We start from the raw sequence: 23,517 nt of genomic DNA, 5'->3' as shown, positions 1-23,517 counted from the left end.
GAGTTTACTATAGAATACAATGTTTTAGGTCTGAGGTGTGGAAGTAAAGGAAGAGAAGAAAAGCAGAGAAAATAAATCTTAAGATCCTTGTGGGCTGGGCATGGTGGCGCATGACTGCAGTCCCAGCATCTAGGGAGGCTAAGGCAGGAAAACTGAAAGTTTGAGGCCATCCTCAGCAACTTAGTGAAGACCTGAGCAACTTAGTGAGGCTCTGTCTCAAAAAATTTTAAAAAAGGGCTGGATGTTACAGAGCTGGGGCCTTCTGAGAAACTGAGACAGCGCAAAGACTTACCCTTCTAACCCCGATTCTTGTAACCAAGTATGAAAGATTTCAGACATGTTGCTGAGAGTAACAGGAATGAGTTTATTGAAGGGGCAGGAAAAGGGAAAGAAGATATATCAGGGAGAGAGTAGGTCCTCTCAGAGAGGAGAGGGACAATGTGTCTCTCCTGCACTATAGTTTGATTGAGGGTCCCAGGGAAGTTTCCAGAGTCTTGCCCAGGTCCACCTCTTGACTCTTGATTGACAGCAAGGTGACATCAGACTTTCAAGTCCCCATTGCCATGACATCTCTAGGTCACCTTGGCCCATGCTGCCTGGTTCTAATTGGATTCTTAATCATTTTTACGGGTTTTATAGTTAGGAAGAATTATCCTTATCTTCCAGAATCTGGTCTGTGGAAAGGGTCACAAAATGTCTCCCTTCAAAGTAACTAGGGTTCCTCTTATCAAAGTTATTTCCTGCCTGCATTTCCTTGCAGATAACAGGTAGTTTGTTGAGGAATGTGACATATCCTGTCCACTTAGGCCAAGCAGGGCTGCAAGTAGATTGATTTCTTTGCTTTTTGGCAAAGAAAGCATATGGGGGGTCAGCAGAGTGGGCCCATTTTACAGAATTATTTTCTTAACCTTGTATTTCCATCAGTCAAATCTGTTTGTTCCTTAACATGGTAAAGTGCTCCTGGGTTCAATCCCCAGTACCAAAAAGAAATAGGAGGAAAAAAAAAAAGATCCTTGTGGGCAGAAGCTGCGATACAATCACTGGACCCCCATAAAGCCTTTCACCACACCTTCAGTTATCCAACCAACACTCTACCAATTGAGCTATATCCCCAGCCCTCAGACACAATGGAGAACAGATGGATGCTTGACTGAGTCCTCAGTCTCATGGTGAGACAGAAAATGAAATTAAAAAAAAAAAAAAATGAAATAGATTACTTCAAACTGTGATATGTGTGATGAAAGAAAGAACAAGTGCATGCGGATGAGGCACACATACCTGGAGTCCTGACCTTGCCCCGGAATCAGGGGAGGCTGCCCTAAGCAATGTCGAAGCCGAGATCTTAAGAGTGTATGCGAGTTGGGAGAGGCAAGCAGCACAGTTTTCCAGGGCCTTGCAACTAATAAGATTTCAGTAAAGTAAAAACAAACAAATAAAAAACTGGAGTGCCACTTTTTTATGTAGGAAGAGATCTGGGGAAAATCCTGGAAACCTCCTTGGAGTCTTTCATTTTATATATAATACGATTAAAATCCCCAGATGGGTGGCCCAAGCGCACTCCTGGCTAGAATAGACTCCCAGACTTCGGCTCCTAGCCCAGCACCCTTTTGACTACAAGGCCACTAGAATGGCAGTTTCAGTGGACATTTGGGACTCCAAAGATTTAATGATGGGACTCCAATGAAGGGGTTTATCCCATATCCAAATGGTATGTAGTGGGTTGGAAATAAAAGATTTTTAGAATTGAATTTTTAATAATAGAACACAATGTAGCTTCTGAAAAAAGGCTCAATATGTTCAGGGTTTTTTGACCAGAATGTATTTGTAAACCAGGAGCAAAGGTGAACCAGGCAGATTTCTCCATCTGTATGCAAAATAAAAATGAGCTGCAGAATTAATAATGGTACTGTGGTACTATGGTCAACCGATCCAAAGTAATAAAGTCTATTGATTTCATCCATTAGCCCTCACAAGAACTACAATTAGCCTTAAACTCTAATCACAATCAACACCTGCACCTTCCTTGTCTCTCATAGAGCTAAGCAACAGCAGCTGGGCATTTTCAAGTGCTTGTGAAACCTACTGGGAACTTAATGCTATTTAAGCAACTTTCCTTAGTAGCTTTCCCATTTTCTTTCTTCTTTTTACTATATTGTTACACAAAATTAAAGAGGAGGAAAAAAAAAAAAACCCTCCATTTCTCATTCGTGGTTAGCTTTTCTTCTCAGTAAACAACACAGCTTCAGCACTGGTTAGAAAGTCTGATAAATGCTGAGGAAAAGCCTACATCCTGGTCCTTTCTGGCACCTCCAACTTAGAAGAAAACATAGGCAATAACCCAAGAGCTTTGACTATCACTGTATTTGTTGGTAATAATAGGAAGTGAAAGTTTTCCAAATGTGGCCAGGGAGCATCTCTCGGAAGAAGGGAGAAGATTCTGCTGACTACAGATTAAACCTCAATTCCTCCCCCACCTCATACCTCTGCAAGGGACAAAAGATTGCAAATGTCACTCCACTCAAAACAAGATCTCTGCCTTTCCATGATTCTTAGCCCCTGCTTTGTATTAACCTCTGTCCCCGCAAAGAAGCTGCTTCATTGAAACATCATAGAAAAAACAGCAGTCCCCCAGACAATGAAGTGGCCTGCACTGGGGCATTTCTGTGTAGGCAGGCAACAATGCTGGCAGAATTCTCAACCTGTTGCTATAGTAGCAGAAAGAATGTGATTCAAGCAGCTAGCTCTGCTGAGATCCCTATCCGAATCCCTCCTGCTCCCTTAAAGAACATTAACTCTTCACTGCCCTCTCTCTAGCAGAAATACCTGGGAAGAACCACAAATTTTTCTTAGGAGATGGATGTAGTCTTCTTTGCAGTCACTCATTTTTCAGGTCATTCAATATCTGTTTTATCCATTAATTGTAGCAGACCCTATATATTCTGAGCCACTGCAATTATTTGATTGTTTGCATGTATTACTTTGACAAAAAAAAAATACCACTAGAAATGCCTGCTCCGATCCTATCATGACTAGTATAAGGCATTAGTTTAAATAAGTTGTTTAATTAAATTAGTGTTTAATTAAATTAGTGCGAAAAATAGAAATAACATTCTATCAGAGAACTGCACACAATTGCTAAATGTGAGGCTTGCATCCTTCATTCAGGCAACAGAAATGCAGTTGATGGCTCAGATAGTACACAAAAGCAGCACAGTCACAAGGACTTGGGAGGACTTCTGCCTAATTTAGATCTGTGGTCAAGGCAGTAATGAAGAAATTTCAGGCAATACAATTTAGAAATGCCCTATAATCCTGCTTTCTTAGTATTGTGGTGGATGAAATCTCTGGTGGAACGCCTCCTTGCTAGACTTCCTGTTTCCCACAGAGCACAAATACTGGGAAGGTAGGTTTCCTAGGAGGATAAACTCAGTAGGTAAGGATATCCTGGTAAGCTTTCTGTGAAACAAGGCAGCATCAATCAGATTGCCAAGCAAAAGCTGAAAAAGCAGGAAGACGGTTGCTAATCTCAGCTGGCCACTAGATGTGATCTCAGAAAGGTTACATAACCCTTCATACCTTACTTTCCTCAGAGAACACCTTTCCAAAGGCACAGAATGATCAATAGCAAAGCCTATAAATCTGTGGCCTGAAATAAAGTGCTCCATTATTATTCTTAATCTTTGACACCATAAAACATTATTTCTACACTGGAGAATTTTTGAGAATCTCAATCATATGTTAGGACACTGGTTTCCCATCTCAACGAGAGAAAGGCTCAGGACACCAGCAAACAGGCTAAAATGGTTAAGAAAGGATGTTCACCCTAACCTCTTTTAACTGTTCCAACTTTGGGTTTGAGAAAGGGTCCAAGGTTCTGAACAGATGAAAACTGGTTACATTTTATTTGAAAAAAGAGAAGACTATAACAGAGGGATGTCATTTGATCTAAAGTAACAACTCCACCCAAATAATAACCCTCCTGGAACTGGATAGGGAGCAGCCAAGGCCAGGGATCCAAGACCTTTATATTTTGGAGGATGGGGTGGAATGGAAAAGAGGCATTCTATAGGAATTCCAGTGGCATCTGAAAACATCAAGCTTGAGTTACCTTCAGGCATTCCCTTCCCTTTGAAATTCCATCAGATAGAACAGAAGAGCAATGAGTCCAGTGTTTACTTCCACATCACAAGGAGCAGGCTGGCTCTGAAAGATGGACTCTTCTCTGTCTCTTGGTTCTTCTGGGATCCCTCTAGGACTCCATGATCCTTCCAAAGAAGGAAAAGGTATAACTCCTTCCTAGACCTCTTTCCCCAAAAAGGGGAGAATACTTTAGTAGTCCTATTTCTTCACCCTTCTCCATCTATTCCCTTTGACACAAGATTTTGTCATTTCTCATTCTAGAAAAGTTGATGTTTCCCTGCCCTTTGACACTAAGCTTGGCCATGTGACTTGCTTTGACCAATATGATGTTAATGGATTTATGACATAATCAGAAGCTTGTAATAAGCTTGCAAGAATGGCTTGTGCTCTTATCCCTTCCATCACCAAGAGAAGAACATGTTGAGCTAGCAGCTGGTGCCAGGGGTAGAACAAGGGACATGAGAAGTAAAGCCAACCCTCATCTGAGCCAGGTTAGAACAAGCCAATTTTCCCTTTCAACCTGCAGACACAGGGGTTAAGAAATGAATATTCTGTATGCCATTGAGATTTTGTAGTTATTTATGATGCAGTGTTATCATAGCAATAATAGGTATACATACAGATACAACTACAGGCAATAAATGTAGTTTCGGGGTTAAAATACTGTTTTGTTTTCTTAATACATAACAATAAATCTCTAATAGGCTTCCTTATTACAAAATAAAGTCCTCAAAAACAGAAGCCTACTATTTTCCCAATGTCCAAAATTTATTCATGAGTCCATGCCATGTTCTAAGCTCCAGGGTATACAATGGCACCATGTTCTAAGCTCCAGGGTGTACAATGATGAATGATGCATAATTCCAGCCATAGGTCTTCACCTGTGATTGTCTACATCCAGCATCAGAGTAAATGTGCTCTTACGTAGAGGTAATAATAAAGTTTATTTCTGCGGCTGACAGTATTATATAAGTCAATAAGGACCCCTAAATCAACTGTGTGAACTGGATCATTGCAGATTTCAGAAATGTAAAGAATTGACAAACCACTGCATTATTAGTTTTTAATTCTGGCCCATCACTAGACCTTCGTAAATTACAAATTCCTTGTCTCCATCTACAGATAACTGACTGAACACTTTGGCACAAGGCCTAGGTCTGTGTTATTAAAAACACCTCAAAACAAGGCTGACAATCACAAGAATTGAGGACCTCCCCTCATTTCATAGAAGCTCTGCATTTACTGATTGAATCTCTTCCACGTTGAACTAAGTGTTTGATATTAATAGACCCAAAAGTGAACACTGGTACCAGGTCCAGGTAACCAAATATATCGGTTCAGCATTAGCTTTACACACTACTCCAAACTCAGCAGCTTAAAACAGTAAGTATTACTGCTCATGAGCCTATGGGTCTGGATGGGTTTGCTTGATCTCTGCTGACCCATTCAAGTGTCTGAGGACAGCTGGCTGGCCTAGGACTGCCCCACCTCCACATCTGATATAGAATCATTGTCAGCTGGGTGACAGGGTCTCTGGGTTGCAGCAAGAGTGCCCAAGAGTTTCTACACGATGACTGAGTGGGATTCCAGGAGAAAAACTAAAAGTATGAAAGGCCTCCTTAAAACCTAGACTGGGGACCACACGCCTTTATTTCTGTACATTCTATTGGTCAAAATAAGTAATAAAGCCAAGATTCGGGGGCTGGAGAAAGAGACTTTACTACTTGATAAGAGGAGCCACAAAGTCATGTTGTAAGGGAACATGCTTTTAAAAGAGGAGAGTAATTGGGACAATTCTCACAAACCAATCTATATTATACAGTATAATAGGAGAAAAATACCACCTGTAGCCAAATGAGATTTCTAAGTGAGGACCAAAGTTTTCACCTTCATTTCAAAAAAGTATAAAGTCCTCATATTAAAGCTCATCTGACATTTCCTCGTTTCTAGCTCTATGATTTCATCTTACAAAATCCTCAAGACCTCTTTCTCAAAATAAAGCAAAAACAATCTATATACTCTCAGCATTATTTACATCATCTTTGGGGTACTCGAAAATGGTGACATGCCAATCTCATGAGGATCTGTTCAGGAAAATATCTCTGTGGCTTAGGATGTGCCTATAGATGAACTGTGACAATGATCATCAGGGCTACATCCTCCAAAGACCTGCATGGAATTAACATGAGGAACACCAAAGCACAAGAAGAAATATTACATGGAAAAGATACCACATAAGACCAGCAAACTGCCCAGAGAAGCAGGAAACTGGAGCTTACTGGAGACTATAGTTTGATGCTAATATAATATTGCTGTGGGGCTGCTGACTAAGCACTCTCCATTCTTCCTCCTTACTTCTCTCTCTCTTTCCCTGACCATCACCACTTTGGAAAAAAACCAGAGCTGGATTCACAACTATTTTCCCTAATCTAGGCCTGAGGTGTATGCAGCCTGACTGAGATGTAGTGGTGTTTACTATGTCTCTGTAACGAAGGTGTTGCTTCCTTTATTTTAGAAAAATCACTATGACTTTCTGGTTAGAGCCAAATTCTTTAAACACCATTGTGTGAGATCTGGAACAGCAGGGGGTGGAGAAGAAAACAATTCCAGATACAGAAACAGGATGGTCTAGACCCTTAGCCAATTCTAGGTAGTGCCTGAAGGCTCTTTGGAGGAAATTCCACAAGCAGAAAAGAGAAAGTATACCCTGCTCAAAGATAAAGCTGTCTCCAATGCATACTTTGGTTCCTATTTATATGTTAACTTTACAATCTGGTTGGCAGCCTAAGCAATAAGAGTAGATACAAAACACAATGAAGTAAAAAAACTCATCATAAAGATGCTAAATTCCTCATAAAGATGCCTCAGAAAAGTCAGATTTGAGCAGACATTGCAATCAATTTGGTTTATGACGAAAGTCAAGAAATTCTGAAAACATGCATAACAGGTCTCAATGGGAAGATTTATTGCCCACACTCTTTCTAAACTCTATTGTGTTCCTGAACACTGGATATGGGACAGAAACAGGTTTGGTATGAATGGTGGCATTTTTATACTATAATATGTTGTATTCAATATGCAAATGCCTGAGAACCAGAATAGCTATCAGTGCTGTTAACTCCCTAGGAGGCTTAGGATGGTGTATATTTGCTTTTTAATCATAACTGGAAAGTCACAACTTGAAAACTTGACTCTCCAAGTAAAATCATCATAATGGTTCCCATCTTCACTTCTTAATTGATCTCAAAATGAGGGGCATTCGTGGATCATCTTCTAATGTGCTAGCCAACTGGGTGCTGGTAAATCTCTGCTTTTAATTAGGCAAAGGGAATCCAAAGCAGTACGGAGGAAGCAAATTCAGCGTTAGTACCACAGGAGCAGTGATAATCAGTGATTCTCTTTAGCAAAAGATATACTGTGTAAACTTAGAAGAGGGATTTTCACGCTGCCTGGGCCCCTCTGCACTCCAACATTTACACACAGATAACTTTGTGCTCTTTTTACATGCCAGAAAGTTCAGGTGTGCCTTCTTGGTATGTTATTTTTCTGCTGCTCCAAAAACCTAGATATGTTAGGTACAGGTGGTGCTCTGCAGAGACATCTGGGCACAGGTCAAATATCTACATGTGTCACAGCAGTGCCTCTGGTTTGGGCAATTCCTACTGCAGTTTCCTATTCCACTATCCTATAAACTGTAAACCCTTTCAGCTCAGCATCTTTATGTTCATAATTGGGAGATAATTCTTCATGGCTGTTAAAAGAAGAGGGCTGTCTCAAATATTTACAGTGAGGTGTAATGAAATTAACTTTCCACGTAGCCTTATCTTACCTACAACATTTTTCTTGAATTCTTCCCAGCTATTAAAGTTTGGGCTAGGCCAGGAACCAGAGGTAGTAGTTTTATTCCTTCACATGCCAGTTGCAATCAGGGGCTTGTCTTTAGAAGAAACACTCAAACACAGAAGCCTGTTAACAATGCAGTGCTTCATACTAAGAGTACCCTCTCATCCACAGCAATCGGATAGAAGCCCTTGGCATTAACTCTGCACAGAAAACCTGCTTCCCCAGCCTCCTCCATTAGCCTTCCAACCCTCCCCTCAAGGAATTTTCAACACATGGCACAAAGATCTCTGTTTCCTCTCCCATAAATACCACATGAATCCCACATTGAACATCAGACCTTTCTCTCCCCAGAGTACCACAGATTTAATCCAATACTTCCATGTTCACATATATTTCATCAGAACAACTAATCTTTCAATACTTTTCAAACTCCAGCTCTGACATCTCTTACTGTACACTGAAATCTTTGAACGGGTTTTGTTTGCTTATTTTGTTTTGAACAAAATGTCATGTTGGTTTATTTTAAAGCTCTGGTAAGAATCAAGCTACACTTCAATTAGAGGTGCCCATGTATTAAAATGCCCACAATCCTTAGCGCCTTTTCTTCCTCAAAAACTACAAAAACTATTTGGTAAGCTATGTAGCATTTTCCCTGTATAGGGCCAAAAGGGTAAGTTATACCAATCAGAGGTAATTCGTGTGTTAAGTTTTGTTCCAAGGCCAGGCTATCAGGTTACAAGTTCTAATAATCTTGCTGGACAGACATTTCTTTGTCTTGGGCCCACCAAGAACTAACCCACCAAATCTAACACCTTCAATTCTTGCAGAAACTCTCCTGTCCAAACAATTGAAAAGAAAAGCCAACACTAAAACAAATAAAGTGAATGAAGCGATCCTGCAGCTGGAAGCCCTTACCATTGGGAGCAGAGGACCTCGGAAGTCCCTCTCCAGGTCTCCTCCTGGCGTGGGGTGGTGGCCAGGGGTCCAGGATGTGGGTGCAGGTGGAGGTGTGCTCCTTGCATGCTTGAACAGGGCTCCCGGCCGTCTGCCTGCCTGGCTGCCACTCTGGGCTCTCGTCTGGGTGGGAAGGGCCAAGATGGAAAAAAAATGTGCAGGTTACTCACTGGCCTTCCCGGGCAGACACACCCAGGAGGAGGGAGAGGCAAGGCACAGACAGGGAGAGTCTTCAGAGGCCGTGCCTGAGATCTGCTTCTGATTCCTTTTGTTATTACTTCCTGAACTTTAAGCTCAGTCTGCCCAGGCATGGGCACTGAAGGGAGGCGGGTAGCACTTGAGTGATTAGATTCCAACAGCGGAATGCAAAGGTTACTTTGAAAAGGCAATGTTTTATCACACACATCTTTAAATTTAAACCTGAAAACTGTTTCTGCTGTGTTAGAGAATTAACACTGACATTCACAGGAGAATGAATGGTTACCCCGGGGCAGAGGCCTGAAAAGGCCTGGAGGGAGCAAACCTCTAGAAGGCATTTCTAGAGTCTTAACTTTTTTAGACTCAATTTTAGAGAAACAGGATTCTCAACAATCTCCCAGAGTTTGTGAACTTTGCCTTGGACCAAAGGCACATTCTTGAAATAGGAATCTGTAAGTGGAGATGTTAGAAATATCGGATTCACATGGGAAAAGCTAGAACTTGCTACCTGACAGCCTGGCCATGGATAAAACCTGAAATGAAGACTTCCACGAATGAAAGGGTGCTTTAGTAATATTCCTGCTTGGGTAAGCATGTGTATTCATGAACACAGAGAGCAGCAGTAACACAGGGAGATGGCGCAAAGGGTGAAGAGCAGGCAGCTAACATTAGTGCCCTTTATAGACCAGACACTGCTCATTTAACCTTAAAATGCCTTTATGAGGAGGTGCTGTTCTTCACACATGAGCAAACTTGAGACAGAAGCAGGCAACTTAACTTGTGAGACCCACTAATGGAAGACCTGAGATCTGGACCCTCGTTTGCTTGAATTCAAGACCCAGGAAAGTCTCCCACCATTCCTAAACAAACCAACACCTTTCCTCCACTTGCAGCTGACCTAAGGCTTGTTCACTTTTCCTGAAATTTCTATAGCTTTTCCAAAACTGATATGCCATGAATTTCCTGGGATGTTAGTAAGTGCAATAAAAGTAAAAAAAAAAAAGGAGGTTTCGCTTCTGTAGCCTTTCATAATCTTTAATAAGCTAAAATATATTTTGATCCTCCAAACTTGGGGACTTGGAAACCACCGTTGGTGATTTCTTCTGTATCTGCTAGACATTTTTATGCACATAAAGCATATGGGAATACCCTTTTTAAAATAACACACCCAGGATTAAAGTATACCCATCATGTGCTATTTGGTACTTCTTTAAACTTAATGATATATTTGAGATTTTCCATATCAGCATACAGAATTGCTTTTGGCAAGTTGGAGCTAAGAAAAGTAAAAGGCAGTTCTAAAATATGGGATTACTGCTTTATAAAAGGGTCCCCTGCTTGGGTCATTGTAGGCTTCATGACTCCAGTGGGGGGAATGCCTGGCTTCCATTCCAGCTCTAGTTGTGGAACTTCCACACTTAATGCTCAGACACAGAAGGCGGAGGACACTAGGACCTCCTCATGGGTCATCAGGAAGATCAGTAGCAATGGTGGTAATAATGCTACAACCTCAGCCAACACTTACTGAGCACTCTGTGCCAGGCACTTTTCTTAATATTTTGTATGTACTGACCTACTATGGCTTTTTTACCCTCAACAACTCCATGAAGCTGGTGCTGTTTTCTCCCATTTTACCAAATGAGGAAACTTTTTAAGAGCATGTATCCAGTACACACCAGTTGCTGTTTGATGAAGTAAATATGGCACTGGCAACCCTGATCTTTGCCACAGCGTGATCCTCCAAGCAGAACTATAAAATGGATCCCATTTCTCCTGAGGAACAATGTTGTAACTGGGGGTTCTATTTTAAGAGCTCACCTGGGATTCCTATAAATTCTAGCCAGGATCAATAAAATCTTTTAAAAACACATACAATAACTCTCACAATCATTTGAAATAGTAAAATAATATTTCACAACGGAGATTTGAAGAGAGAAGCTTGTACAACTCCTTCTTTTTACTGATGAAAGAAATAATATCCAAGATTATGTGGGTCTTCTCTAAGGGTACATACCTTGTTAGTCAGTAATGAAACAATTCTAAAATGTGCATACATTTGAATTCCCTATTACATACGGGACTCTAACCATCGTATACACAGAACACAATATATCACAAATCTCACGTATTCTTAATACACAAGGTAGAACAAGAAACTCACATTTAACTAGATATATAGCTTTCCTGCCTGCCTCCACATAATTTAAAAGGTCATTAGAAGAAATGATCTGACTCATTTCTCAAAAAAACTATCCAGGGACAACATGAATCAATATCTTTTTATTTTTTCAATGAATTCTCCTGTAAAAACCATAGGACTTCAAAATTAGCCTTACTGGGCTTCATCCCCCTAACAGACAGGGAGAGCACCCAGGATCTCAGTGTGTTTTGCAGCGCAGTGCACTGACCTGATCCTCTGCTAATTCTCTTTCTCCCTCTCTCATGTTTTTTTGCTCCCTACCTTCCTCCTAAGTAAAGAAAGCCTTGCAGGTACAGTAAATTACAGAGGGGCAAACTGAGAGGAGGAAGAAGGGTAACTTATACTCCTTTAACCTGTTTTGTCCCATAATCTCAGATATGGAACATCTGTAAAAGCTTCAGTATGTAATACATATATTCAGTAATGTAATATACATACATATATATAAGAATATAACTACTGTATTATAATGTAATATGAACATAATATCCATAAGTTCTAGATCATGATTTCCACCCTAAGCACTGTGTCAACTTTATTCAAATACTCTCAGAATTGAAAGTTTGGAACTTAATAGATTAAGGTGATTACAAGTGAGTAGATACTATGTATTTTGCTCAAAGGGTTGAAAAAAAGAGAAACTAATATCTTCTCCCACTTTGATTCCTACCACAATATTAGATTATAACTTTCAGCACAGTGCCTAGAATAATGTGTAGAAATCTGTTCACTACATGGGTATTTGTTTCTCTAATGTTGAGTAATCTTCATGTTCGATAGGATCACCACTAACAAGGTATGAGTAGTTTCTTATCATTTACGTGTGATGGTTAAATGTCCATCCTGAAAGAAATCTACACCTAGAATAGATATCATAGCCTGCGCCAAAATAGGCAACATTTTAAAGACATAAACACTTGCTTTGGCTGCTCTAGAGTCAGTAGTGGGCAAGAAACAGCAAGCATACAAGGGAGATGAACAGGACATTGGAACCCCAGTTCTGCTACCTATGCTCTGGTCAAGTTACAGGTGGGAGTTTCAGATTCCGGGTCTCAGGTGGGGAGGATATCATCTACCTCATAAGGCTATGATTGAAGATGAGCTGAAAGACATGTAAAACATCTTGCACTCTGCATAATACTGCTCTAATATTGGGTCATAACCATCGTTGCTTCCGGTGCTCTGACGATGGCAGTGTAGTATGATAATTGCTTCCAGAGAGAAAACAAGTTGCTTCTGTTGTTCTTGACCCTGCAGTACATGTTCTACTTGGCTGCTGTTCCCAGAGAAGGTAGGTCCACCAGAACACTAACTAGCCAGTGAACACGATTCAACTGGGAAATGGAATCAGTTTGTTTTCTTGTGAACACAGACCTTTTCCTCCATTCCTCTTTTATTATCAGACCTTCTGAACTACTTCCTTTTAGAATATGTACAATTTTTTTTAAATTGTGGAAATTTTCAAATATACATAGAAGTGGAGAGAAATGCGCAGCAAACCCTCACATATCACTAGTATCAATAATTATTAATTTATTCAAAGCTTGCTTCACCTGTATCTCTACTCATTTTGGATTATTTTGAAGCAACTTCTCAGTATCATTCTCATTTCATTCACAAATATTTCTGCATGTTTCTCTAAAAGACATGTATCCAGATTTTAAACAGAATCACAATATTATTATACCTAAAAATGAACTATAACTACTTTATATTAGCTAATATCCATGTGCATTACATTCCTCTAAATTCAAAAATTTATTTGCATTTTGTTTAAGTCAATTCTATAATTAGTTGACAGGTGTTGTCTTTTTAAATCTGAAGTTTCTTCTTCCATCTTTAGTTTTTTCTTGCAATTTATTTGCTAAGGAACCTGCTGCTTTGCCATACAGATCATCCCACAATTCACATTTTGCTGATGGCATGATTAGCATGTTCCTTTGCTCCCTATATTTCCTGTCACTTCACAATTAGTTCTAGAGACTTTATCAAATTCAATTTGACTTTTGGATGGCCTAGTTAGTTGATAGACATCTTGTATACTTCCATCAGGAGGCAACTGGGTTTTATGTGCTTAGCAACCACTGAGAATCAGCGTTCAGTAGTGCTTCACAGGGGTTGGAAAATATTGATTTTCTTTCATTACTTCCTTGTCTGTTAACTGGGATGCTACTATTATTTAAAAATAAAAGATATTTTCTGATTCTGCTTTTGGCCATGACATGTTGCTCTCTCCCATCTACATACATCATTAATATCCGTACTGAAAGATCATTTGGTTTAATAAAAAAATCACTCAAGATTTCTGGGGGAAACATCACTTAGAAACCTTCAGTCAAAAGGTGGAGAAGGAGAAAACTTGGAATGGAATCATCTTTGACCCAGCTATCCCACTCCTCAGTTTATACCCAAAGGACTTAAATCAGCATGCTACAGTGATGCAGCAACATCAACGTTTATAGCAGCTTAATTGACAATAGCTAAATAATGCAATCAACCTAGGTGTAGGTGCCCTTCAACAGATGAATGGATTAAAAAAAATGTCGTATATATACACAATGGAATATTACTCAGTTTTAAAGAAGAAATTATGGCATTTGCAGGTAAACGGATGAGATTGGAGAATATCATGCTAAGCAAAATAAGCCAATCCCAAAAAACCAAAGGCCAAATGTTTTCCCTGATATGCAGATGATGATACATAACGGTAGGGAGGGAAGAATGGAGGGACTTTGGATTGGGCAGAGGAGAGTGAGGGGAGGGAAGGAGGGGACAGGGTGGGAAGAATGATGGAATGAGACAGACATTATTACCCTATGCATGTATGATGGCATGTGTGACACTGCATTGTGTACAGCCAGAGAAATGAGAAGTTGTGCTCTATTTGTGTATAATGAGTTGAAATGCATTCTGCTATCATGTAAAACGAATTGGAAAAACAAACCAAAAAAAAAAGGTGAAGGACTAGTCCACACCACATCATTCAAGTTCATTGGTTTTACTACTTGTGAGCTCTATGACTTTGGTCAAGGCTTTTACTCTTACCCTTAGTTTTCTCACCTATAAAATGGGGGTAAGAATATCTATCTTTTAACTTTTGTGAGGATTCACGAAAAAAATATGTAAAGAGCATGTCTCAGACTCAAATAAATAGATGCTCAATAAACTGAAGTTACTAGTTTCACCATTGTTCCTCCATATCTAGCAGAGTACCTCATAAAAGCAGTTGCTCAATAAATGTTACCAAATAAGTAAAGGGATCATTGGCTTTACTTTGTCTCAAGCTAATGATGTTTTTTAATATTACAAGATGCTGGGCATATAAAACTGAACAATGTCACTAATAATGAATTTACATTTAATTGGATGTAGGAATAGAAAAAGGGCATTATGTGCTCCCAGGTTCAATTACTGCAGCTGGCTAATTTGCAAATAAGTAGTGTTGGTAACCGATGGGGCCAGGGCAAGAGGGAGAAGCAAGATCAACTCAACTGTATCATTAAAGATGTGAAAGGGTATCAACGTTCTCTAAGAGAAAAATGTATAAGTATTTGCTATGGTCTCTGACTTGAACTGAGTTGCATGAAGGAACCACCTAGTGCCATGCTTTGTATAAATGTCACCTAAAAGTTCATGTGTCGAAGACTTGGTCTCCAGGATGGCACCACTGGAAGGTGGTGCAGTCTGAGGGGTGGGACCTGGTGGGAGGTCATTAGGGGGCATGCTCTTGAAGGGGATCATGGGACCCTGGCTCCCACCTCTTTTTGTTTTTTGCTTCCTGGTCATGAAGTAAGTGGTTCTGTCCTGCTACACATTCCCACCGTATGCAGGCTCAAAGCAATGGCCCAACATAATGAATTGGAAATTCTAAAATGCAGTCAAAATAAACCTTTTTGTCTTTTTAAGTTGACTATCTCAGATATTTCATTATAGTGACTGAAAGCTGACTAGCCCACCTAGTATAGTGGATTGAATTGAGTCCCCCAAAAGACAGGTTGAAGTTCTAACTCTCAGAACCTGTCAATGTAACCTTATTTGAAAATGGAGTCTTTACTGAAATAATCAAGGTGAGGTCATACAGGATTAGAGTAGGCCCTAAATCTAAGCACTGGTGTCCTTTATAAGAAGAGACACAAAGGCATGCAGGAAAGATGGTCATGTGAAGATGGAGCAGAGATTGGAATTATATTGCCACAAGCCAAGGAGTGCCAAGGATTGCCAACAACTATGATACCTTACTGAATGTTGATTTTGAATATTGAGTCTTTATGTATGAGAGAATAAATTTCTGTTGTTCCAAGTCACATAGTTTGTGGTAAATTGTTACAATAGCTCTAGGAAATGAAAACATCCAGTGAACTTGGACCAAAAGAATGGATCAATTACTCTACCTGGGGCTTGAAATGTTTAGTGGGAAGGCCAGAAGGAGTGGAGCTCTAGGAAATGAAAACATCCAGTGAACTTGGACCAAAAGAATGGATCAATTACTCTACCTGGGGCTTGAAATGTTTAGTGGGAAGGCCAGAAGGAGTGGGGGAAAACCTAGACAGGGGAACCTGAATCAGCTTTAAGCTGTCTTACTCAACTGAGCCCATGGCCGACTTCAAAGCTATACAAGTACCAACAGGAAAGCCTGTTTTACCGGAAAAGCAGGTGGGCAGAAGCCTCAGAACTTGTTGGCACTGACACCCTGCAGGTGAGAAGGCTCTCTGTGGAGTTAGCCAGCTTTCATCTTCTTTTATAGCAAAGAAATGGAGTGTTAACACTGTCAGGCCTGGTGGGGGAGCACTCTGATCTGGGCATCCTCCGCTCCGCCCTCACTGTATCTCATAAAGGCTCTGTGGCCTAATGGAAACATCTACAGCCTGAAGGACTGAATGAGATGCTCTGAAGTGCTCCTCTAATAACTGAGCTTCAGCTACCACGACCCCCTCAGCACTGTGAGAAGCATTCAACACAATAATGCAGTAAAGAATTTAGTAGTCAGTGGTGCTGGATTGGCATTTGACAAAGCCACGGTCTGGATATGTGCAAGAGCAAGTAGTAGTAGTGGACATTCATATTCACAAACACCCTTTGTGTGCCAGACACTGGGCTGGACACTGGAGAGACTATGAATGAGCTTCAGTCTTTGACAAATGAAGTATATTGGGACTGTGGGATTAGAGATGCAGGTTTCTCTTTTTTACCTCTTTAAATGTCTGTGAATGTTATAATAAGGTTTTATAATAAAATGTTTTCAAATTAAAACATCTAAGTTTTTAAGTGTGTAAAGCTGCCCATGCATTTATTAAAAATACATATTTTTTTATACATTGCTCAATCATTCAGTGAGACACAGCACTGGTACTAAAGGGGTCAGCTTCCATACTCATATTTACTCTCACCCACAGAGAACTGTAACACTGGATCAGTAGCACAATTTAGTCAGTACTTAATTAGTGGTTTAAACTATAGCTAGTTTTCTTTTCCCAGCTTAGCTCCCCCAGGACAGGGATTGCCTCCTTTCACCCATCTGTTAACATCTACTCCAAAGCCCACCAATGCTCCCGGATTAGCTGACTCTACATACAGGACTATGCAAGACTTCTCTCTACCTTTATGGAAAACTAGACATAACAAGCTGCCTAATGATTATGTTAGGGCAAGCAAGGAAGTGGAAGAGGCTGAGTAAGAATTCTTGCATTTGCAACCTGCTCTGTCATTTCCTATTGGTTCCTCCCCAATGGTGCTATCAAGACAAGGCACAGCATGCAGGCAGATCTAAGAAATCCAGTTATGAGTCAAAAGCACCTGGAATACAGGTGCGCGCGCGCGTGTGTGTACGTGTGCATGCGCTGGCATGTGACAACACCTCATGGCTGAAGCAACTAAATCTTTCCATACAAAGAGATTAAAAATCAGTCTTTCTCAGTGGCTTCTAGGATTTATTGTTAGTTCAAGACTGCCACAGATGCTTTGGGTACTTGCTGGTAGCAACAAGGAGACTTTGGTCCCATATGTCTTTGGAAATATAAATGCAAAGTATTATGTGCTAAGTCCTTTACCTTTGCTTTTTCATTTATCCCATTCAGGCCCTACAAGGTAGTACTTCACTGGTTGGGAGACTACCTAGAGAAGACAGAGACAAGACTGAGTCCCACGTCAAGGTGACTCCAGCATGGCCTCTCTGTAGTACCACAGCTCAACACTATTGACAGGAAGGGGAGAAAGTCAAGAACCAGCATCAAGCAAAATTGTTAGTCTCCCATTTTTGTTCCCACACCTTTATCTACTGTCCACCAATATAAACAAAGAAATTCAACCAGAGACCTTCAAATCACTCCACAAAGATGAGTTCTATGTTTAAATCCAGGCTAGGGCAGAGGGTGGAAAAAAAGAGAACTATGCTGAAATTGCTGAACTACAGTTAAAAGCTTCATTTTCCCTCTCTCCATGCAGAACAGCTAATCAAGGTGAGAGCCATAGACCCAAACAGAAGGCTCCAAGGAGCCCACACATCCTGGCTGAACTACTACCAGTCACTGTGGGAAGGGCACGCGCACCCCTCCCCCATTCCTTCACAGTTGAATGAAGATTTGTCCTGTCATCTTCCCAGGCAACAAACTCCATGGCTGACTGAGAGGGACTGATTTCTAAAGAGAGTGGATCTTCCTTTAATTTCAGAAGATGGCAATAAAATGGGTCATAAACATATTTACTGGGTTATAACCCCCTAGAGTAGGCAACTGGATTTTTCCCAGGCCCATGACCTGCCAAAATCTCACTCCTGAGGAAGTCTTCAATGTCATCACTGAGGAGGGATGGAAAGGTTTGTGGAAGTCATGGCTCACTGATTAGGCCAGGTCCTCCCCCCTGGCCTGGGGGATAGGCATATTCATTCACCTAATACTGATGAGGGTTATCCAGCTTGCTTTGCAGGTTTGGAATAATTCTGAAAAAAAAGTCACGTTTATACTCTAAAACGTCCAAGATTCTATAATATAAATTACATTAAAAAGATGTAATTAGCTCATATAAGTCATAAATAAGCACTATCTTTGAATACAGCAAAGAAAAACTAACCATTTTCTTGTTAGATTCTCTTTTAAAAAACTCTCATTGGGAGACAGGAACTCTGGGGAGTAGTCATCATTACTTTGAGATTAAAAATATTTTACTGTTGAGTTCTCTAAATCACCTGGATTACATTAAACCTCTCTAAGTTACCTGAACTTTTCATCATCTTCTACATCCCTATCTTCTTGGTAAAATGAGGTTGATAGGTAGACTGTGGGACTGGGGATGTTTAGCTGTTCTTCTTAAAGGAAAGATGTAACTGTCATATGGAAAAAAGACTGAATTTGTTCTTTATGAATCCAAGACAGAGAAAATAACTATAATTATTATTATTTTATTGGAAAAACTGACATCCATCAAATACATTTATTATAACAATAATGATTCTAAGAGCTCTAAATACATTTTTATTCTACCTTTACAACAATCCCATGAAATCATTACTCTTAGTGTTGTGATTTTGTAGATGAAGAAACTAAAGCTCAGAATAGTTAAGGGTCTCTTGCTAGGTCAGATTTCTAGTAGGGAGGGAAGCCAGTGTTCAACTCAAGCAGGTAGTGGTCAAAGACAGGGGGCGAGGAAAACCTAGCTCATGGTAATATTGGGCTTCACCTAGGCATACAACCTGTCATGGCCCTGGTGATACTGAGTTTCTACCCTATTGTAATGAGCTACTTAGTTGGCATCAACATGGTTTTCTAGCTTTAAACAGAGTCTGCAGTTACATTTTTTATCTCTGCCATTCAAAAATCAGAGGAGGGATCATTCTATAATTACATGTGATCTTCAGATTTCTATGTCAAGACTTAGGGTTTGTACATCTGTTCTGAAACTGCATTCCCCTTCTTCTTGAAAGCAGACGGTTAGAAATGTCTTTTTAAAAATTTTTTTCAGTTTGCAGATGGACACAATACCTTTATTTTGTTTATTTATTTTTATGTGGTGCTAAGGATCGAATCCAGTACCTCGTACCTGCTAGGCGAATGCTCTACCACTGAGCCACAACCTCAGCCCCCGAAATGTCTTCACCCAAGTTGTTCTTCTAAAGTCAAGAAGCTCAAGAGTGAGACAGATGCCACACAACTGCAGCTCACATGATTCTTAAGCAAACCCCAATTCGAATGGGTGTCAAGGTTTAAGCATGGCAAGCAGGCCAGAAGTGACTGTGATACTAAAAGACCAGGCGGGATTCCAACCAGCCTTCTCCAGTCCCTGCGTCACGTGCAGGGCCTTAATAATTGGCCCTCTTCTTCTCTGCTGGAAGCAGTGAGTCTAAGAAGCATCCATAGGGAGAAATGAAATATTAGACTGATTGAAAGACTGCTCATTTTGTCTCTCTTGACTGTTTATTCCTCTTCTTCACTTAGCTTTAGGGCACAATTCAAGCCTCACCACACACACCTTGGGGTTTTCGAAACAGAGGTATACTAAGTTCACCATCCAGCCTTGAATCATTAAGAGATGACAATCCTTCCAGATGTGGTAGTATACGCCTGTCATCCCAGCAACTCAGGAAGCTGAGGCAGGAGGATCACAGTTGGAGGCTAGCCTCAGCAATTTAGCAAGACTCTGTCTTAAAATAAAAAAGGGATGGGAATGTAGTTCAGTGGTAAAGTACTTCTGGGTTCAATCCCCAGTATGCAGAAGAGAGAGAGAGAGAGAGAGAGAGAGAGAGAGAGAGAGAGAGAAAGTATACATCTTGACCAAGTTTCTAGAACATCTAAAACAGTGAAAACAACCTCCTCCTAATATTTAGGAGGCCAAGCTCTTTACATTGTCCTCTTTCTCTACTTCCAGTTCTTCTTAGCCAATTGCCAATTGTCTATAAAACACCCATTCTGGGCACCTGGAAGAAAAAAGGAATATGCCCTTTTATAGGGGTTTAAATACCTTAGTTGTAGTTGCTTCTACAAGTGAAGCCGAGCAAGGAACCCCTGACAACCTTAATGCAGAAACAAGTCAGAAGGAAGCCTGGGAGATAACAAGGTGGATGGGCAAGAAATGTTCTATAGCAGTCAGGCATCCATCCATAGGGAGCTGGTGATTCTCAATTGAAGACATGCTGCCAGTTTCAGTTATAAGGGTTCACATTGAAAATGATGACCCATTTCTCTGTATAAACACTGACTAGAGACTCTCTCCAAGAAACTCTTCAAAGACACTCTGTGTGGTCACGGGAAGAGGAAAATGAAGAAAGAAGAAAAGGTAGGGGGCTTCTCACTCTTGAGATAGCCTGCATTCTCCACTGAATGTGTACCTATTTCCTAAATAAACCTGTCTATGCCTTTGTCTGTCTTGTGATGAAATTCTTTTCCATCACATATGCCAAGAACTACACTGGTCCAGAGTTGAGGTCCCCCTCCTCTCTGGGAACTCCTTGGATCTTCTCAGGAGACACTCTGCTATGATATCTCTTGGGTGCCCAACATGGTGTTTCAGAGGCTTAAACTTTGCTTAAAACAATTACATGTTAAGAGGATGGCAACATAAGAATTTCAACTCATCCCTGCAACTGAGACCAGTGTCTCCTTTAAAACAGTCAGGATAAGACTTCTGATTCCTAATTAGGCAGGGTTATCACCTCTTGCCAGTCTGAAGCAGCCACAGAAAATGGATCTTCACCTCTCACCAACCCTTGAGATTAAGGGATCAAAGTCTCAGGTAGGGGCGAAAATAAGATGGGGATTCAGGATAAAGAAAGAGAAATAGTAAATCTTAAAGGAAATGTCCACAAGCCATTGAGATGAAAGAAGCACAGTTGTAAAACTTGAGCAACACGTTGGCCCATGCCCTTGAAAAGTGAGGGAAATATGCAAGCACAGGGAAAACTAGCAGAGAATTGTACAGTTCCACCCTCACTCCAGTCCTGCACCTGATGCACCCCGTCGATAAATACTGGACCCCCCCAGCCCTAGACTGGACCACTTCTCACTCTTGAGATTGCCCGCATTCTCCTTTGAATGTGTATCTGCCTCCCTAAATAAAACCTGTCTAGACCTTTGTTTTGTGAGTAGAGCCCAGCAGCCCAGAGGTTATGAGTGTCTGGTAGTTAGGATTAAAAACTGTTCAAAGGAGTATGTCAGGTGGTCAAGGAATCAAAGAATTCTAAGGCTGTTGGTACAAGTTCTGAAGGAGAAAAAGCCCTTCAGGTCTAGGCTGAGGCAGAGGGCAAAAAGTCAGAAGATTACTGAGTGAAAATGAGACTCAAAGCTTGGCATACTATAGAAAGTGGAGAGAGGTAATTTCAAATAATACCTGCAACTGGTCCTGGCTGATAAGTTTTCTTGACATTTCCTACCTCATTTAATTCCTCAATAAACCCTGTGATATGTTTAGGCAGAGTGGAACCATTAACCATCATGTTCCAGATGAAGAAACAGGCTTGGAGGGGCTGGGTGACTTCGCAAGGGCATACTGCTGCTCAGTGGGAGAGTCAACAGGTTTCAAGGATACAAGGTGGCTCACACTGGAGGGAGTGAATGCATGAAAGCCAAAGCAGAGGGGTTTTACCTCAGATGAGGGACCAGCAACAGGATAAGGGAGAACATGGGCTGAGAAGGGGGCCGGGGGATTGGAGTAGGGCAGGCAAGGAGGTAGCTGTGGGAAAAACAGTGCAAACCTTCCAAGGCTCCTCATCCTAGTTGCAAGATTCTAACTGGAATACTAAGAAGTGAAAGTTATGAAAACTGCTGTGAGCTTTACAATAGACAATGTTTACAAAAGTATCTGATGTGCCTAGAATGATGGACAAATGCAAGCTCTTCTTCATTCAGTGGTGCAGTCAATCAGACCTGATGAGAATGGCGATGGGCTAATTCCAGGTCTGAGTTTTATAGGCTTCATTTAGGGTGGGACAGGAGCAGAATTGCTGGGGTTCATTGTATTGGTGTCAGCTGGTCCATTAGGGTGGGGCAGGAGTATGGATAGGGAATTTCCTGGGGCTTATTGTATTGGGGTCAGCTGACAAATGGGGGATCAGGTGCCAGTCAGGTGTGAGTTCCTTTTGTGTTCTCCCTAACTGCCATCCCTTTGGGTGAGGCTTGGATTTTTAAATGACAAAAGCTTCAATTTTATCCCAGACAAGGTGGGTGGGGGAACAGCTGCAGATAAGACCTATTTTCTGTATCCTTTAATATAGACCCTGGGAAATTTGTTCTTCATTGTTGACCTCTGTCTTTCAGTCAAGTATTTTCTGTACACTATTATGGACAAAGTGTTTGAGGCAATTTAAGAATATATTAGACACTGATACTGTTTTTCTCCTCTGGGAATATCTCATACAGATTATGGTATGATGTGGTAGTGAATATTCACTAATTTTTCGAATGATTACTGAGCATCTCATATGTCAGGCACTAGTGATAAGCCAGTGGCAGCAGAAAGTCCCTGTGCACATTGAGTTCACATGGGCAAGACAGATAATCAGAAACAATGTCGAGGGGGTTAAATGCAATGGAGAAAAAAACAAAGGAGGGTATACAAAAAGCCACACATTTTGGTGGCCAGAGGTGAAGCATTCTGTACTGAGAGCAAGAATACAAAAAGAACCTTGGTTTTTCCTATTCCTTATGGGGGCATGATAAGAAATCAAGGCCAGTTTTCTGGAGTGATAGCTTTTTAGCTGAACCCTGTCTGAGGGGTAGCATTTGGACCCACAGCAAAGGAACACTGTATACCAAGGTCCAAAGGGAAGAAGTATGCATGGGGAACTAAGAGTTTGGTTTGAATGGAGTACACATTTGACAGTGTAAAGTGGTTGAAAAAAGGGCAGAAGGAAAGAAAACCTTAATTTCTGAATATCCACAAGGCACCATGCTAGGTACTCTGTATTATCTCACTTAAGAAAGAGTCATCCCCAAACACCCCATTTTACAGATGAGAAACTGAGCTAGTGAAGCCAGAATTGGAGACAGGCAGTTAGTCTAGAAATAGGGGATCAGGTAAAATCGAGGAAATGGAGGCCATAAAAGCCATCTGCCTCTGGAAGTTGGAGACTGCCCCTGGGAGAATGGAATGTCAAGGATCTCTGGAGCCCATTGATTACCAAATTTACCTGCCCTTATCAAGGACTGCAAGCAAGGATAATCAATGCCCCCTGGGCCCTTGCCTGGCTGAATCACTTT

At 40.9% G+C, this 23,517-nt stretch overlaps 1 protein-coding gene across 4 annotated transcripts in view; it reads right to left on the bottom strand.

Moving 5' to 3' along the window:
* The window catches only part of STON2 (stonin 2), a 138,756-nt gene that overhangs the window by 41,540 nt on the left and 73,699 nt on the right, over window positions 1–23,517 (bottom strand). For 3 of the 4 annotated variants that reach the window (XM_079128053.1, XM_079128055.1, XM_079128054.1), the window contains exon 5: window positions 8,899–9,060. The exons of the other annotated variant lie outside the window; for it this stretch is intronic. In XM_079128053.1, coding sequence (XP_078984179.1) covers window positions 8,899–9,060 — 162 coding nt within the window. The remainder of the gene's footprint in view (window positions 1–8,898; window positions 9,061–23,517) is intronic. 4 annotated transcript variants of the gene reach the window in all.

Source organism: Sciurus vulgaris (assembly GCF_902686455.1).
Source record: "Sciurus vulgaris genome assembly, chromosome: 2".
Lineage (NCBI taxonomy): Eukaryota > Metazoa > Chordata > Mammalia > Rodentia > Sciuridae > Sciurus > Sciurus vulgaris.
This window is presented reverse-complemented; position numbering and strand designations above follow the sequence as displayed.